The 18958-nt window shown below is 38.4% G+C and overlaps 1 protein-coding gene across 1 annotated transcript in view; it reads right to left on the reverse strand.

Annotated features, from left to right (window-relative positions):
* Positions 1 to 18958, reverse strand: part of Dytn (dystrotelin) — a 46685-nt gene that overhangs the window by 22009 nt on the left and 5718 nt on the right. The window contains 6 exon segments of the mRNA XM_010616207.1: positions 3463 to 3655; positions 5268 to 5386; positions 8051 to 8210; positions 16160 to 16260; positions 16763 to 16848; positions 18333 to 18555. Coding sequence (XP_010614509.1) covers positions 3463 to 3655; positions 5268 to 5386; positions 8051 to 8210; positions 16160 to 16260; positions 16763 to 16848; positions 18333 to 18555 — 882 coding nt within the window.

Raw genomic sequence — 18958 nt, forward strand, 5'->3', positions numbered from 1 at the left:
TTTCTGGATATTATTCTTTTCTTTGTTTTTTTTTGTTTGTTTGTTTGTTTGTTTTGTTTAATGGAATGTGCTGAATGTCTATAATTTTGTTCAGATGACTGCAGAACCTAGAAAAGCTGCCGTTGCTATCAATGCATAATATACTGCTATTATTAGTCTTTTTATATACATATAAATATATATATATTGAATTTTGGGAAACTTTAACCATGCTGTCAACTTTGGAAAAAGTTATCCCAATTTACTGTGTTAAGTTGACATTGTACAGAAATGGATAGCCATATTGGTTGAAAAATGTTAATTTTTTTTATTTTTATTTTTCCATTTGTACAGGGGTAACTCATTGTACTAAATATGTAAGGTCATATCTACGTGGGTTTGATTACAGAAACTAATGAAGTATTCTCTAAATAATGAAAAAAAAGAATAAGATAAGATAGTACACAGAGGATCCTAATGAGATAATTAATAATGTGAAATAGGAAGTAAAGGGCTAAAGGTGTAGGGAAAGTGGTAAGGGTGGGGGAAAGGTCATAAAGGGGAGGAAAAAATGTGAGAAACTGAAAAAATGGAAATAAAGTGTTTGTAAATGGGGAGGGGAGGAGGGGGTGAAGGGAGGACAGGGACAAGGGGAAAAAATGAGAATCAAGACCTTTTATGTAAAAGTACTAATGTGAAATAGGAAGTAAAGGGCTAAAGGTGTAGGGAAAGTGGTAAGGGTGGGGGAAAGGTCATAAAGGGGAGGAAAAAATGTGAGAAACTGAAAAAATGGAAATAAAGTGTTTGTAAATGGGGAGGGGAGGAGGGGGTGAAGGGAGGACAGGGACAAGGGGAAAAAATGAGAATCAAGACCTTTTATGTAAAAGTACAGGATCCCAGTGATGAATGTAACTGTATTATATACCTAGATTGTACCAATAAACTCAATAAAAAATTTTAAAAAGCATTTTATTTTACTTGCTGTGTTTTTTATATATAGTTGACTCATTATTCAGGGTAGTTATGTTCTATAAAGTCACTTTGAACAATGACTTTGCAAATGCTGAACCATTGCTCTTGGGTGGAAAATAGGGTTAAATTTCTATGGCTATAATTTTCCTCATATGAATCTTATTTTTGTTAAACTTTTTTCTAGTTTCTTTTAAAGTAATTTAAAAGGGATTTTTATAACATGCATAGCTGGTTATTGCTAGCATAGTGAATATGAATTTGTACATATTTATTTATAGTCTGTCTTCACTCAAAGCCTACTAATATAGTTTTTGCTAGAGTTCCTTGGGGTTTCTTAGGGATTCACAATCATATTAGCTGCAGATGGAAGCAATGTTGTCTTTTCTTTTTCAGTATTTCAATTTTCTTTTTTATTACATTTACAAGAACTTCCTAAAATATTTAATAACAGTGATGATATTTGATAGCTAGCTTTCAATTATGTTTTTGTAAATAAAAGTATTTTCTTTTCAGTGAGAATAATTATGTGTAGTAAATAAATTCACATCAAAAAGGAGGAAGCTTTTTACCACACATTTTCTTTGCTGAATCACTGAATAAATTTATTACTCTCACTTAGTAATAACCATTAACCTCTTAGAAGATGGTCAGTGCTAATGTACTAACTCAGCAGATATCAAGAATGCATTTTTGTGTATTTCCACATTGTAAAATAGCAACATTCCACATTCATTTCCCTTAGGTCTAATAAGAATTTATGAACTCATCAATACCCAGGCTAAACTGAAAATTATTAATAACATTATTTTGAGGAAATAACCCTATTGTACTTGGGGCACAAGAACGGAACAGTGAAATTTTAACAATCTTTATGTCTTCATTGTCCTTGTCATGCCCTTTCTTTATCTTGTTTCTACAAGTACTACTCTGAGATTGTGAAGGACAAGGTATCCTTACTATTAGGTAAAGAAAGCGAGTCTAGGAAAAATAAAGGCCTCCCCCGAGGTCACACATGTAGCTAAATGAAAGTGAGGCTTTCTGTCTCTATTCCAGGCTGGGTCAAACTTCACCACCTCATCCCAACATCGTGTTCCTGCACTCTTTCTGAATTTCTTTCATAGTTTATTCTAAAAGGGTTTATGAGCAACCTTATCCATCAATACACCCATTTTGTTATTCATTCATCTATCCGTCAGTCCATCAATTCATCCAGCAAACACTGAGCAAGGTCTAGATATTGTTATAGACTAGCAATACAACAAGAAACAACAGAAGATTCCTCCCCTCATAGAGCTTACATTTTCATGAAGGCAGGCACAACAGTATATAAGTAAGTTTAACAAATCAAATTTATGGAATGCCAGACAGTGCAGAAGTGCTTTGAACAAAAATAAAACAAGGAGAATGATTGGGAGTTGTAGAATGATTTGTAGTTGTTGGACAGAGGCCATCAGGCAAAGGCTGTAAGGATGAGATGACATTTGGGCAAAGACCTCTGGGGGTTAAGCTATGTCTGGAAGTACTGGTCCCCCTCAGTAGCAGTGTACATGGTATGCTTGTAGACCAGCCGGGAAAGGCATGTGCCTGAAGTAGAACAGGTCAGAGGAGAGGCACGTGAGGGCTCAGAGCTGGCAGGGAGCGGGGTTTTAAAGCCACTGGGAGGACTGTGGCTTTCTGTGAAGCCATTCGAAAGTCTGTGTAGAGGAATGACATGCACTGACCCAGACTGGAGAAGATCTTCCTGTCAGTGGCACTAGAAGCAGTTTGTGGAGTGGCCAGTGAGTTATCTTAAAAAAATAATAAAGACATACAGAAAGATACACGTACAGGGATGCTATGCTGACTGTGGAATTATGGGGGAGGCAAAACTTGGAAATTTTCAATGATAAGTGATTCCTTATGAATTAAGGCACCTCCTTATAAGAGTGAAATTAAGGGCAATAAAAATGCTATTTTAGAAACTGACAACACGGGCTGTGTTCTCCAGTTAATGGAGGTGAAGTGAAAAATGAAAAATATGCATCCATAGCATAATCTCTGCTCTGGTAACATTAAAATGTGGATGATACTCATCCGTGATGAACTTTCTGTTTTGTTTGGTTTTTTTAGTACCGGGGATTGAACTCTGGACCTTGTGCTCATGAGGCAGGTGGTGGAACCACTGAGCTAAATCCCTGGCCTGGCACTCTCTGTGAACAGTAGAACACTGTCTTTTCCTTTTTAAAGAGAATAAAGTATTAACTCTGAATTAGGCTCCCAAAGACAAGCCATCAGAAAATAGAAATATAGAGAGAAATTATAGAAGAGTCTTCTGTGTCTCTGATACTCTCCTTGCATGGCCACTTAAAAGGCAAGACTACCTTTCACTTGTACTTTTAAATTCAAGGCCATTTCTGGAGGGAAAAGGCATTTTCATCCCTTCCTCACCCTACCACCTGCCTTCTTTAGCGTTTTCAGCTGTACAAAGCCTGCTGCCACACCCTGTGCTGCCCACCCCAGGCAATATCCCACCCCTTGGGCTGCCACATTGTGAAGCCCTTTTTTTCATTCGCTTGACTTTGCTGTGGTGAGCTGGGTCCTCCAGTTTTGCCTGCTTCGGCAGCCATGGCCTTCTCAGATCCCCTTTTCTCTGACTGCACCCCTGGAACAGGTTGTTTCTGAGTGTTCTGAAGAGAAGTTTTGTATTCTCCTTTGCTGACATCTGCTGAAAGGCCAAAGTCTTTAAAATGTCATCAGTTTTGTCTACACAGTCTTCTTTTCATGCTTCGGTGGACAGAGCATGATGATAGGTTTTGGAATTATTTATTCTACTTTTATATCCTTAGGAAAGTAATCTCATTTCTTTACTCCTGGAATTTCTTCACTTTCTCTCTCTGTAAATATCCACATAGCCTAGGTCTCCCAGGAAGTGCCCCAATTTCCCCATTAACTTCTCTTCTTCAAAGGAACTCAGTAATTTGAAATTCTAAAGCTAAAAGAGACAATATAAGTACAGTCGTCTCTAGTTGCTAACGTGTGGAGTTGGGAATTCCTTTGAGAACTTATGGTAAGGTATGGATTTATCTCCAGAAAAATACTCATAGATCTAATCTTGTATATAATTTTAGTGGATGTATGGGCCACGTGATGCCCATCTGTTCACCGCACTTAAAGAACTTCTGCGAGAGGGATTACAAGGGGACGAGAAGAGAGCAAGAAGGCAGAGGGAATAGCAGAAGGGCAGATGGATATGAGCGACACAGAACATATACATGTCTGGAACTATCACAGTGAATTTTATTAACCAGTACAATTAATATGTATCAATAATGATAATAAAAATAAATTTTTAGACAGAAAAGATTAGAGTACCAAAAAGAAACAGAGAAGAAACAGTATGTTTGATCAAGGGGTCTTCAGCAGTTGAAATTTGTAGTGTACTAAATAAGTGACCACATGGTGCCGCTGTAACATCATGAAGCCCCTGGCTTTCAGAAACAGGAAACAATGATAGGCCAATGAAATTACAGGACTTGGTTTGCAAGACCACCACAAATTATTTGGCAAGAGCCAGACACTTGACTTTTGGGAACCATTCATGTTAAATAGAAAGAGGGAAAGTTATCATCGACAAAGACTTTCATTTAACACCCTTTACTACTGTGGTAGTTGAGGGGAGTATCATCTGCATGGAGAAACTGATTCTCAGGAAATCAGTGATGAAATGCACCATTCTTACCTTAAAATTTAGAAGACTTTTTGCTAAAATGTGCTGTTTTACTTTTATTGGTTCTTGGAAAGAACTAAATTCACTTATTGAATACTAATCATTTTCTTAAAAATATTGAAAGGTGGTTGTAAAGCCTGTTACTCTTTCAGTCAAAACTGAAATAATAATCTTTCTTTTTGACTAAGGAAAAAAATACTTATGGCTCAAGAAAAGATATGTTACAAAGAGAACTTTTCTAGAAATATGCTATCAGTTAGAAGCTTTGTTGAATCATTTTTACTAAACCAGAGTCCTTTTATTTTTCATCTGTGCAAATTTCCAATGCCTCCTTCTCTAATTTTCACAGATAGCTTCTAGTGCACAGTATGGGATCAATGGTCAATTGGACTCTATTCAGCTTTTCTTCTCTTCCCAAAAACTTTTTTATTAATATCTGCAATGTAAATAAAGTATATTTATATTGAGGGATATTTAAAGTTAAGCTTCCTTAATGTTAAATACGACAGGCATAGAATCTGTGGATTTACTGAAAGGAAGTTTTTTTTTTTTTAAAGTTTGTTGCTTATAAAGACTTGATGAATGAATACTGTAGCAGATTGCATTAGACATTACTTGAGCAGTGTTCAATTACAGGATGTGACTTCTGGTGGGACTTGCTGTGGAGACCAGATAAGAAACATACCTGGCAGATGTCAAAGTTGAGACACTTCAGACAGCGGTATCTACCAATTAAAATAGAAAGACAGCTTACATCATTACCAGTAGGAGAGCAAGGAAATAATACTTAGGTGGAGGGTGAGCCCCACAAAACTTACACATGTATGAGCTGTTCGGTGAGTGTAAGATTTTTTTCAAAGTTGAGAAGGGCATTAAATAACCTTGATGTGTGTTTATTTAATCAAAAAATATTTTTGGTAGTATTTCTTATGGCTTATATCTAGATGTATCCCCAAAGCCTATGTGCTCAAAGGCAAGGTTTCTGGAAGGTGGGTGGATCATATATGTGTGATACTGGATTAAGGGTATGGGATAACTGAATTAGTCTACTGATTGGTTTAGCATAGTTTTGGATGTTGATGATGGGAACGCCCACCTTGGTTGTGGGTGGCAACAACCAATAGGCTTGTAGTCTGGGTGGAATATAAAGGGAAAGGAAAGCTTGCTGCTGACTGCCTCCTGCCTACCCTGCCATGGACTGTTTCTCCTCTGCCATGCCCATCTACCATGCCACCCTGCTTAGAGCCAGCTAACTATGGACTGAAACCTCTACAAACTGTGAACTGAAATAAACATTTCCTCCTTTAACATGTGAGTGTCAGCTGTTTTGTCATAGCAATCAGAGTGCAACTAAGGCAGTATTTTTATAAGGCATTACATTAATATAATTTTATGTTAGGGCATGGTACATAGATCTGGTTCCCCTTCCCCTATCTCCCACTACCCTATTATCACATGCCTTCTATATGCAGGGTTCTGTGTGCTACAACCTGTAGGAGAAACACTTAAATCTCCATAGATTAAGAGGGACAACTTCTGAATTTTGTGCCTTTTGTACTTTCTTTAGAAGACCAAGGCTTTGTCTTCTTCCTCCTACCCTCAGATCTGTGAATCTCCCATTCTAAAATGATGTTATTAATCTCCCTATAGCCAGAGCTACTGCTTGAGCTTTCTGAGAGCCAAGAGCAAGTTTACGGTTAGGATTGTAATAAATCCGAACAATTTTTAATACTTAGAAAGTTAGAGCTTAAAGAAGCCCACACATTATTTAATCAACCCCTCCTTCTTTTGCTTTGCCCTGAATGCCTAGGAAAAAAGATACCTCACATGGAAGCATTTTGAGGAGGAAGCTGAATATCATTTCTACCAGAGAAGGAAATGTGAAAATGGCATTTTTCCTCTGCTTTGCTCAGAGACCTGAGCAAATCACTTAAACTTAAGCTTTAAGACACTCAGTTGATACCATATGCAAAATAGAAATATCTCATGTATGTTAGGCATAATGATTTTGAAACAGTATTTCAACGTAAAAGTAATGTTTTATATAGCTGCAAAATTAATTCTATCCCTGATCTAGTGCAGAACTTGTAGCAATGATATAAAACACAACTTTTACATTGCTTATTGGCTAAATGACCATAACTTGCATACAACAAGGTAAGTAATATTTCTGTTCCTGTACTGTCAGATATAAGAAGAGCTTATTTTTTCTTGTAGTATGGAGATTTCTGTGGTCTTGCTGGTTTGGTTTCCAGTGGTCCTTCTGTTAGTATGTTTTATTGTTTGATATTCAGTTAATTGAAGAGAAATTTTGCTGTGCTCTCTAAATTCCCTACAGACCCGATTTATTTTCTCAGCAAAATTAAAACTTAATTTCTATGTTTTTAGTGGGCCTGGTGGGCCTATTTTATATCTGTGGGAAACATTTTTAAGGTCTAATTATTTAAGGCCAGGAACTATGCGAAAGGAAGAGCCAAGCACTGGGGCCTTTGTCCTCTCCTTTCTGGGTACCCCAGTTGTGACTTCTTCACCACCTGTGTCCCACAGCTTCCTCCCCAGACCTGTGCCCACTCACCACGAGTCATGGAGATGCCAATGCTTGGCCCAAACCTGCTGGTTTCCCTTCTCTTTCCCCCAAATCTATAATAAACCATAATATTTTACTTCCTCATTGTTTTATTTATGGCAGACATATATCACATTTTCTCTAAGATGGAATTTTGACTGTCATCTTCAAGGCTGTGGAAAGGCCCGAGTCTCTAACTCCTAAACTTAGCTTTTAAATCTTCTCCTTCACTCTAGGCAGAGAGAAAATCTGGCTTGAATTGCTCTTACAAAAGCAGACTATTCCTTCGGGTTCCATACCTTGCTCTCAATTGTCTACCTTGGAATGGAGCAGAGTATCACGATTGCAAAGCAGGGACTCTGTTCAGACTGCCAGCCTCTGCCACTTGTTAACTACGTAAACCTAAGCAAGTTATTTAACCACTCACCAGGCTAATAACTCCACCTTTGTAAGCATAGCATATTTTAAATAAACTGATCTATGGGACCTATTCAGCCTAGAATTTGCTTAACACTTAACAAATATAAACTAACATTGTTGCTGTTACAGATGACTCTAAAGTATTTAAAAGGGTTTGCTATTGTGCTTGTTGTTGTTAAACAAAAGACAATTTCTTTCTCAGAGTAATGAAAATATTGATCGTAGTATGAGTCAGTGGAAAATTTATGGAAGATAAATTTATTTTCAACCAGCCTGCCTCAAGGAGGGAATTATTGTGCTGAAAAAGTCAACTGATTTCTCAGAGAGAATGGAGAAGAATGCTGCCCCAACTCTAGACCCACTTGGAGAGTGACACCCTTGAAATAGAAATGATTGTACCTCAGTCTGTCCCGTGATCAGAAAGGTCCTGCAGATGCTGCAGCACAAGGGGTGTGTGACTATTTCTGTGGCTGATAGCCAGTAGCAGGTTGGCAGCCACAACAGGATCACAGGCTCAGACTGCACCCAAGACAGTAATTTCTCCTCCTTGATTCCTGGGCTCAACACCTGAAAATCAACAGAATGCTAAGATGTTTTATTAGGCTCAACTTTATATTTTTACCTTTTGGGGGGCACTATTTCTGTCTGTTCTGTTAAAGAAGAGTATTGTATGAAAAGATGGAGGCAAATCTACCTGCTAAATAAGGTTATCGGGGCCATGGTGTGGAGTCTGGTTTGAATCCATCAGCAAACTCCTGGAGTTTGTCTGCCCTAGACCCCAGCAAGGTCTCCATGGCACTCCCCCCACCCCGGAAACAGCTGCAGACAGCACTGTCCACAGAGCTCAGCATGTGACGCTCCCCATGACAGCTGGGATCTGCAAAAGGAAGCCTCAGTTCAGCAGCCTCTAAGTCCAGAAGTTTGTGGCCACCTGAATCAGAGCACTTGAACAATAGCACTCACAGCCATAGGGTCACAGTATTGGGTTTCCAAGTCTGGATGAACTACCCCAGTCCAAGCAATAAGAAGAAATCTGCAGGATTTGTGCAATGTTTGAATTGAAGCAATGAATGAACAAGGGGAAGAGGAGGAAGGAAATAAGAAAGTCTGGAAACTGGTACAATAAAGAATAGCTTATATTGATTCACTTCTTGTGACTTCAGGCAAACTAGTTTAGTCTGTCTTTGTCCTGTTTACCATGAAATGTAAATCACAGTAAGACTGCATTATAGTTTGTAGTGGTTTTAAGAAAAAGCTTTGCCAATGTTTTCACATCATCTCATTTTAACAAATACTATTCTTTAGGATGCTAATTTTTATCCTTGTTAAAACAAAGGGGGTGACAAGAAACAAAATCACTATGTCAAAATGATACCCGCATCCCTATGTTCACTGTTACTCACAACAGCCAAAATCTGGAAATGACCTAGGTCATGAGTGGAGAAAATATGGTATCTATAAACTGGAATATTGCACAGGCTTTAAAAAGTAGAAAATCCTCTTACTCGCTACAACATAGATAAACCTGGAAAACAATAGTTAAGTGAAATCAACCTGACACAGGAAGATAAACACTGCATGATATTCCTTAGATGGGGAATCTAAAAAGCTGAATTAATAGAAACAGAGAGTAGAATGGGGGGGTGTCAAGGAGGTAGAGGTTTGTAGAGGAAAGGGAAGGGACACAGAATTTCAATATACGATGAATAAATTCTGGGGATCTGTGATTGTGATAGTTCACTGAGTGTGTCAGCCCGAGTAAGAAATGCCCAACTAAATTATTCTGGGTGTGGCTGACAGTATTTTCTGATCACAGAAGACCCATGCTGGGTGTGAGTGACAGCCATGGATAGGCTTGTAGCCTGAATGGGATAAAAAGGAAATGAAGAAGGAAGTCTCGCTTCTGTTTCTTTGGAGGAGCTCCAGTCCTCACCTTCACCATGGATGATGTCTCCCCGCTTCCAGTGCACTCTTTGGAACTTCTGGCATGGACTGGCATGTACACTACACTGAGCTCCATGACTTCAACCTTTCATTGATCCTTTAGATTTCCAGAGCACAGACAGCCCTTTTCCACTCCTCTACACCTGACTCTATGGGCTGCCACTGTAAGCCGGTCTTTTAAGTTCTTATATATTTATATATCTTGCATTAAGTCTGTATCTCTAGTAAGCACTGACTGATAAAGTGATGTTTAATAGTTTGGAATGAGAGACACCAAAGTAATTAGGAAAATACAATTCTGGGTTTGTCTGACAGGTGTTTTGGGACTGGCATGTGGGAGAGCGAGCTGAGGGAAGAGACCCACACTGAATGTGGGTGGCACCGTCTACTAGGCTGGGGACCTAGAATGAACGAAAGCACAGGAGGAAACTTGAAAGCACATGTGCCGTTGGCTCTTCTCTCTGTCCGTGCTTCCTGCACATAGTGAGCTGAGCAGCCTTCCTCTACCACACCCGTCCACCATAGTGTTTCTACCTTGGCATGGACTGACAGGGCTGACGCCTCTGAAACCTTGATCTGGAATAAATGTCTCCCTCTTTTCATTGTTTTTGTCACATAGGTTGTTACAGTCATGAAAAGCTATCACAGGATTTAATGCAGAGCACAGTGATTATCGTTCCTAATACTATATTGTTTATTTGACATTTGATATGAAAGCAGATTTCAGGTGTCCTCACTGCCACTCCACTCATACACACAAAGAGTGACTGTGGGAGTGACGGATGTGGTTTAGTAATTTGACTGTGGTGATCGCTACATAGTGCATAGTTATGCCTTTTTTTGCCTTTTTCAGGTATGGGTTTGCCCTGTCGTCCAGTCTGGCCTCAAACTCCCAAGCTCTGATCACTCTGCTTCACCCGAGTAGTTCGGGTGACCAACCTACATGCTTACATCTTGACTACATATAGTTTTCATTGAGTTAATTAAATATTAAAAAAATAAATACAAGAATGAGTAAGATTTGACATTTCCCTCAAGGCCAAAGAAAATTAACTGCAGAATTGGGGTTTCACTCCAGAAATCCTTACTCTTTTTTGAGAGATTTTTATGAAGCTTTGTATCACCCAACTTTATAGATATTCCAATGCCTCGTTCAGTTGTGTACATCTTTCAACCCAGTCACCAGAACAAATTTAACTAAGGGAATAAGAGCCTTTTGTGACTGCCATCATGTCCAGGGTGGCTTGGTTCTGACATCATCTGTATGCACAGATATGTGTATTGTCACCTCCATTTCTTTCCACCTGGGCAGGAGTCCTAATTCACATCTGACGGCTTCTACAGCACAGACTGTCAGCAGGCATTGCCTGCAAGCCCAGGAGTAACCTCAAAGACCCCTCCCCCGCTGAGTTCATCAACTCCAATAAACACTCTTCTAATCAGGAAAGTGGTACTTAGAACCTCTTTGCTGACAATTAGCCAAGAAGAAGTCAACAAACATGTGCGTAAGAGTGACAAGATGGTTTGTACTTTAAATTGATAATAACAATGTTGTCATCAGTCAAATGTAAGTAACTACCCCCTAGGTTATTGGGCCTTTGTCTGAAAAAAACAACTCATTTCTCATCTTTTGGCTCCCAGTGTGGATGAACGAATTTATTGGGACTGTGTTGCTGATTTAACATTAATGCTTCTCCATTGTCCTTGAGCCCTGGAAAAGGAGTTTCACCTCATTTGTCAAATAAAGGAGGTGGATACTGTGAGATTAGCTTGTTAGCTCTGTGATTCTAGCACCAGAGAAAAGAAAATTCATTCCTGCAGTGGGTTTTAATGTACATTTTTGCTTTCAAGTATGTGCACAAAGATTTCACAGATTAATTGCCCATTTGACCAATTTCTTGCAGGTACTGTATGGAAGAATTAAATGTGACTAGATGGCATGCTGACACAGACAGAATGGCACTTGAAAGGATAATTAGGATTCTCAGGGTAGGGTTTGAATCGCATAGTGTAGTCTGGAATTTCCTACTGGAATTCATCTCTGGGTCCAAGTGGAAGTTAATGGGGTGACAATTTGTTATGCAAATTTTCATCTTCCTAATAGCTTTCTCAGGAGCATACTAATATGTGTAGGGTGCTGTGGACATGCTGCAGGAGCTGTCACTGTGGTAGCTTAATGACCTTAATTGAGTTTGGAACAAAGGCAGACTTTGTGGGTTTGTTAGCCTAGTGTTAGTCTGCAGATACTGGTAGTGGTCAGGGGAGCAGCATAAGGAATTATAGAGGGAAAGGAAAATGCCCTTCAGCCCATCTCCCTTCAACACATCCTAGTCTTACTGGTCTAGTTGCATAGATGGGTAAACAGATTCCCCTACCCTCCCTGGCTCCCCACCTGCTGGAGTTCTGAGATAGCTGGGGAAGAACATATGCTGTGATGGCTTTCTGAGACACATGCTGTCACAACCACCAGAACAGCTTGAATGTATCTATACCTGCTATTTTAACGTTGTAAAACATTTAAAAGTCATCGTGTTATTTACAGAATATGAGCATCTTGAAGAAAGGAGGAGGAGAGCGGGGCAAGATGGCAGAAGAGGATGTTCAGCAGTTGCCCTCTAGAATCATCAATTTAAACCACTATATATGCACTCAAGTGCTTTATTGAGCACAAAAGAAACCAGGGAAAGATTATGGTACATGGTTATATCTTAACAATAAGAAAAGAACTACTGGAGAAAGTAGGAAGAACGATTTTTTTTTTTTTTGGTACTGGGAATCAAACTCTGGACCTTGTGTTTGCAAGGCAAGTCACGGATCTACTGAGCTAAATCCCCAGCCCTAAGAATAGTTTTATATTACTTGTGTTATCCCTTTCTCAACCCAAGGCAGAACAGTGCTAAGACAATTACTACTTGCTTGAGGAAAAGAGAAGAAAGCAAGTACAGTATTTTTCATAGAACTCCAAAGCTAGGCTTACCACACTAAAATCCAGCACCAGCCAGGTCTCTACAGCCCATAACTCTAGGCTGATATCTGTCAGCTGAACCTTAAGACCCATTCCAATGTGGATGAGAGTCCATAGCTCCTCAAAGATGGACTCAAATTGGTTTGTATTGCTGCTGGCCAACTATAGTGACCTTGAGCTCAAAATAATCCAGCAATAGGTAGGCCTCCACAGATGGCGTTTTATATTCTACCATGGCTGGGCACTGGCTATGGTGATGCAGGGCTTAGGGATCACAACAGACAACTTGCTAGAATTTTCAGATGGGCTTATCAGTAAAGAATATTTCCAGACAAAGGTAGACTGCAAAAACTCTAGTATCTACTAGCTGCTTACTTTTTCAGTGTTTAGACATTACCACATTACCGTAGGAGCATGGGTAACCACAGAAACAGGATACCACTAATCAGACAAAATAAGGTGCCAGTGATTAACTCTAAAAATATGGACATAAACGAATTGCCTAATAAAGAACACAAAAATCATTTCAAAGAAACTCAGCAAACTTAAAAATATAAAGTCCATAAATTTATCAGCGAAATTGAAATAATAAAAACAATTAGAAATGCTAGAACATCAAATATAATGAACAAAATATACGAACTCAAAAACCAGTTGCTTAAAAATGTACTTTAGAAGAGAAAAAAGAAAGAAACAATGTAAAGGATTGAAGAAAACTTACAGGATTTATGAGACTGTAACAAAAAACACAGTCATTGATACTGGTATTCAAGGAGCAGAAAGAGATTAAGAGATAGAGAGGTTACCTAAAGAAAGAAAGAAGAGATAACTCTCCAAACCTGGAGAAAAATATAATATGCAGAAACAAGAAAGTAAAAGGTCTCTATTCAGTTCCAATACAAATATGATTATGCCGTGACATAGAGTTGGCCTTCATATCCGCAGGGTTCACGTCCAGATCCAACCAACCATGGGTAAAAATATTTGAAAAAAAGTTTTATTTCTACTGAACATGTAGGGCATTAACCCCATAATTATCAACTAAATAATATGACATACAAAAGATAATTATTCACATAGCATTTAGAATTTAGTAGGTATAATTAGTAATGTAGAGGTAACTTGAATATTCAGGTAATCTTGCAATTTGTAACAACATAGATGAGCCTAGAGGATACTATGTTAAATGAATAAGTCAGGCACATACAGACAAACACTGCATGACTTCACTCATATGTGGAGTCCATAAAAGTTGTGGATCTCATAGGAGTTGAGAGCAGAATGCTGGTTACCAGAGACTGGCATAGTTATAGGGAGGGAGGATGGTGGGGCTACTGATTAAAACTTTTACAATTACTTTTAGGTAGAAGAAATAAGTTTAAGATACTTGCTGCATATCATAGTGACTTAGTTAATAAGCATATATTGTATTTTTGAAAAATGGTAATTGATATTCAGCATTGTTACCACAAAAAGAAAATACCTAGGTGAAATAATAAATTTGCTTACTAGATAGATTTAACTCTTCCACAAAGCATATATATGTAAAACATTCTCTTGTACATGATAAATACATACCATTTTTATCTGTCATTTAAAATATAAGAAATATGAACATCTTAAATTTTGTTTGGAATTTCCAGAATAACTTAAAATCAATTACTGTGATAAGCACATCATAAAGTAAAGGTAAATTTTGGATAGATTTTTTTCTTTCTGTAACCCTATAATGACTATACCCAGTTGAGAAAAGTTGATTCAGGCCCAGGGGAAAAATGACAAAGAGTTTCCATAACATCACAGTACAGAAAATGAAGTATGAATATTTTACCCAGGCTGGAAGAAGAATAGAGACATCTTTCAAACAAGGCTAACAGCATAATGGGTCAGCAACACACAAAACAATCTGGAACTTGCTCAATGTATTAGTGGTGATTCTTGCTTGGATGTAACATTTCACACCAGCTTACCACTGAAAATAATGTACCAACTTTACGGGGGTCAAATTCCCTTGCCTGATAAATATAAAAATGATATCAAATTTGTACATTCTTCAAACATAATTATGGAAAATCTTTATTTTTGTGCTTTATGCATTCATTAAGCATTTGTTGAAGGCCTGTTGGCATCACACACTATTAATAAATGCAATAGATACAATCATGAATGAGGTAAAATTCTTGCCCTTAGGAAAGAAGGCCCTTCAGGCAGGTGAGGAAGCAGCCGGTAAAAGTTGACAAATTCTGTAGCAAAATTATACATAAAGGAACTAAGCCTTGAGTGAAGTGGTGACTAATATTTGAATGATGTTGAAAGATGAACAGTGTTTATTCAGCGAAAGGATGGGCAGTTGTGGTGCAGGTGGATGGAACTGCAAAAGCTGGGGATAGAGAAAGGCACACCTCAGACACATCTGGGATTTTGATGTGCAGGCATTAAAAGGGCATGCAGAGAGCAAGGGAAAAGTAAACACTTTGGAATAAACAAAACAAACAATAAATGACTCCTGCTTATCTTTTCAGTGCTGCGTATATGAACCTACAGAGATAACACGCCATGGTCCTTAACTAGATGTTTTATAACCCTGTAGAGATTAAAGATGACTTAGAGAAAACTGGTAGCAAGGCAAATAATTCTGTCTGTAGACATGTAAACAAATTCTGTTCTAACTGAGAGACATCATTCTCCTCTCCCCAGAAATAGGCTTTGCATCTACCTACAAATTCCTTTTAATATTCCCAATCCTGTGGTTTGTCTGTTCTTTGCTCTCCCCCTTTAAACCAGTTGTGGCATTTTGTAGGAGCTTGCTTTTAATTAATGAATAAAAAAGATTTTTGACACAGGTTCCCTTTATAGTTGTATGAGAATCATGAGATTACCTCTTTTTAAAAGGAGAAGGATCAGGTCAAACTGCAAAGCTTTCTTGTGATGCTAAGGAGTTTAGGCTTTCTTCTAAAGACATGAATAGCCAGTGAGGAATTTTAGGAATGGGGTATCCTGTAGTTTGAACCTAAGTGTCCTTCAAAGGCCCATGTATTAAAGGATTAACAAACACATGGTGCTTCTGGGAAGCTATGAGAATGTTAAGAGTTAGTCTGGTGGGAGGTTTTAGTTCTTTGGGGTGTGCTCTTGAAGGGGTCTGTGGAATGCTGGTCTCATCCTCTTCCTTTGCTTTCTGGTCACCATAAAGTAGTCGACAGCTTCCTTTACTATGTGTTCCCATCATGATTTTCTGCTTTGCCACAGTTTGAAAACAGTGGGGCCAACTGAACATGAACAGAAACTTCCAAAACTGTGGGCTAAAGCAAACATTTCCACTTTTTAAGTCAATTATGTCAGTTATTTTGTTCCAGCAATGGAAAGCTCACTAATACAGGCTGACATTTACATTTTGAAAAGGTCACTGACTCAGTGCAGAGGAAGCGATAAATACAGGAAGGCTTAAGCTGGAAAAACCAGTTGAGATAAAATTAAATCCTGCTAAAGTAAATGAAGCCTGCCCTCAGAAAATAGCTGTGGCCACAAAAAGCACAAAGTTGCATGGAGAATTATATAAGGGTAGAACTGACACTGTAAAAACCAGATTATTTGAGTATTAAGAATTTACCTGCTGTAGATCTGTTAGTAAGTTTCTCAAAACCCTTTGAGTGTTGGGTGCCCCAGCTTCATAACCTCCCTTGTTACTTTCTGCATAGAGCTGAAAAAGAACTAGGCACATAAGAGGGGAAAGACATATTTAAGTTGAATATTAACATCTTTGAGGTGTATGTGTTTTGAATTAAGTTTTTGTGGATACGAAGAGAAAGGAAGACAGAGTTATATTCTTGTTTATCTGCTCATTTTTTGGAAGGTCTCTCAATCTAGATCATTGGTTAACTAACAAAAACCCACTCAGTTTCAACATCTTGATAATTTAAGATCATGAGCAATGGAAGAATCATACTAGTCTCAATGGACAAGAATTATCAGTGTCTGCATAATCCCTAAATAATCAAGGGTCAAGAGCAACCAGATAGCATATACAAGATCACAAAAATTCCAAATTCTCTCAATCTTAACCAACACTTTTCTTAAATAAATCAAGCCTGTTGTTCTTAAAGAACATCAGTCACCACGACAGGGATATAGGAGTGAGTGGAGAAGGTAATGCCTTGGAGATTTGGGGTGGGCATCACCGCACTACTGAACACACTAAACTCGTGTGCTTCACCTCTGTATTTTCTCAGAGAGCTGTCCCCTGAGAGTGCAATCAGAGCAGCAGCCACGGGCAGAAGCTTGCAAACACCCGTTGCTGTGCTGCATGGGAACAAATCACAGAGACAAGAAAGGAAAAGGCAGGGTTATTCTATAAGAAATTATTTATAAAATCCATAGCTATTAATGTACAGTTCTTATACAGTGTAATAACTCATATCTTTTCCTGGCTTTTTTTCCTATTGGTAGATTTGACAGAACAAACCATTGAATTAAAATGTTTCACTATTCATTCATTCACTCATTCATTCAACAAATAATTCTGGGTGTCTCTTTGTGCTGGGCACTGTGCTGGGACTATGGATGTAGGATTCATCCTGTGGAGCAGGCAGTCTCAGGACTCAGCTGTCTGGAAATCAAAAAACAAGGGGAAGGATAAAAATGAGCAAACACAGGCTGGGGATTTTGCTCAGTGGTGCCATCGCCTGCCTCTCAAGCGTAAGGTCCCGAGTTTGATGACAAACAAGCAAACAAAATGAGCAAACATGACAAAATAAACACAACCTCTGCTAGTTCACAGGTCTAGCTCAGAGACTAGCCATCCCCTTTGCCCGCTGGCTATACAGTTTACAAACCTGCAGAGCATTTTATCAAAGGCAGGAGGGTTGTTATAAACATGTGCAATAGATAAAATGACACTCAAATCTTGATGTTGAAAGAGTCAAAAATCAAGAAAGAAATAACATGACAGTGTGTTTCTATATTATTCATCCAATTAAAAAATAAATCATAAACTAGAAAAGAAAACAACTATGAGAAATTTTCTCAGAGATTCAAATGGTGCTTGCCTCTGGGAAGCAGGCTTATGGGTAACATTTCTTATTCTTGTTCTCTATTTTCCAAATACTTCATATTGATTATGATTTTTAAAAAAATCAGTCAAGTCAAGATTATGTAAGGTAATCTAAACTGAGGCGAGGCAGAAAAGTGTAAAAGCTACAGCTCACCAAAACATCTGTTCCCCTGCCCCACATACAAACCTCCGTGTGTGCATGCACACAGAATGGCAATGTCACTGCCTCAGGAGCACACACAATTAATCATTTGCCATGGTCTAAACTATTTTGTAGGTTAGCCATCCATACACACTGGCTAGTCAACCTTATTCTAGCTAAAAACCAAGCCAAAATAGTAATTAATAATGGGTAACAAAGAAATAAGTGAAGAAATATACTACTGGGGAGTCAAAACAGCGTAATTTTAAGTATATATAGATATACAATTGCCCTTGCAAAAGACATGCATGTTTTCCTGGAGGAGAAATGAGCTTGTATAGTAAAAAAGAGTAATGTAGAGCCTTTTCCCCCCATTTTGCTATCTACTAATCATTTATATTAAGTGACACTGACAAGCATGTGCTCCTTCGTTCTTGTCCTGAATGAGTAATAAATTTGTGGAAAATGAGAAAACACATAAAGATGGCTTCTCGTGTACCAAACTTCAGGCAAACATTAGCATGAAGTGACCAGTGACCAGTGGTGACTAAACATTGACCTCGAGGTCACCATGTGACGCATCATTCTCACCTGCCATGCATGGCCATGAGGAGGCTCAAAGTGAGTTCTGCAGCTCTGGGAAGCACCTGTGTTTCCACACCAGTCCTCTGAAACAGCTCTTGGGGGGCCTGAAAAAGCTGTGGCACAGAAAGGAGTCCCGCACTGGCCTCCCAGACACGTGGATGGACTAGGGCCTCCTGAATCAAGGTGCTGCTGACCAAGTCCATAGCAGGAAGCAGATGGACGACTGAGCCTTTGAGTAAAGCAAACATCTTTTACTGTTTAAGTAAGAACATCTGATGTCTGCCGTTTTTCCTAAAAGGAATTAAATACTATCACTGTATGGATACATAATTTTTGTGTGTAATTCAGATGATTATTCTGATGGTCAATTTTATTTTGGAAAACTATGCTTTGAGATAATAAAAGATAGTCAAAATTTTATTATCAGTATAATCTCTTGGATGCCATTTTGTAGAATGAAATTAAAAAGGAACAGAAGGGAGAAGCTTGAAAAATAAGCCTTCTGACAAAGTTAAGACACCATAGTGATAAGTTAGGAAAAAAATATTTTATCTTCTGCATTAAGCAGACTGAACAAATTAACCTTTCATGTTCAAATCATCTTTTCTGCCTGCAGCCTAGCTTCTGAAAAG

This window comes from Fukomys damarensis, unplaced genomic scaffold (assembly GCF_012274545.1).
Source record: "Fukomys damarensis isolate Sample0158 unplaced genomic scaffold, DMR_v1.0_HiC HiC_scaffold_16, whole genome shotgun sequence".
NCBI classification, from domain to species: Eukaryota; Metazoa; Chordata; class Mammalia; order Rodentia; family Bathyergidae; genus Fukomys; species Fukomys damarensis.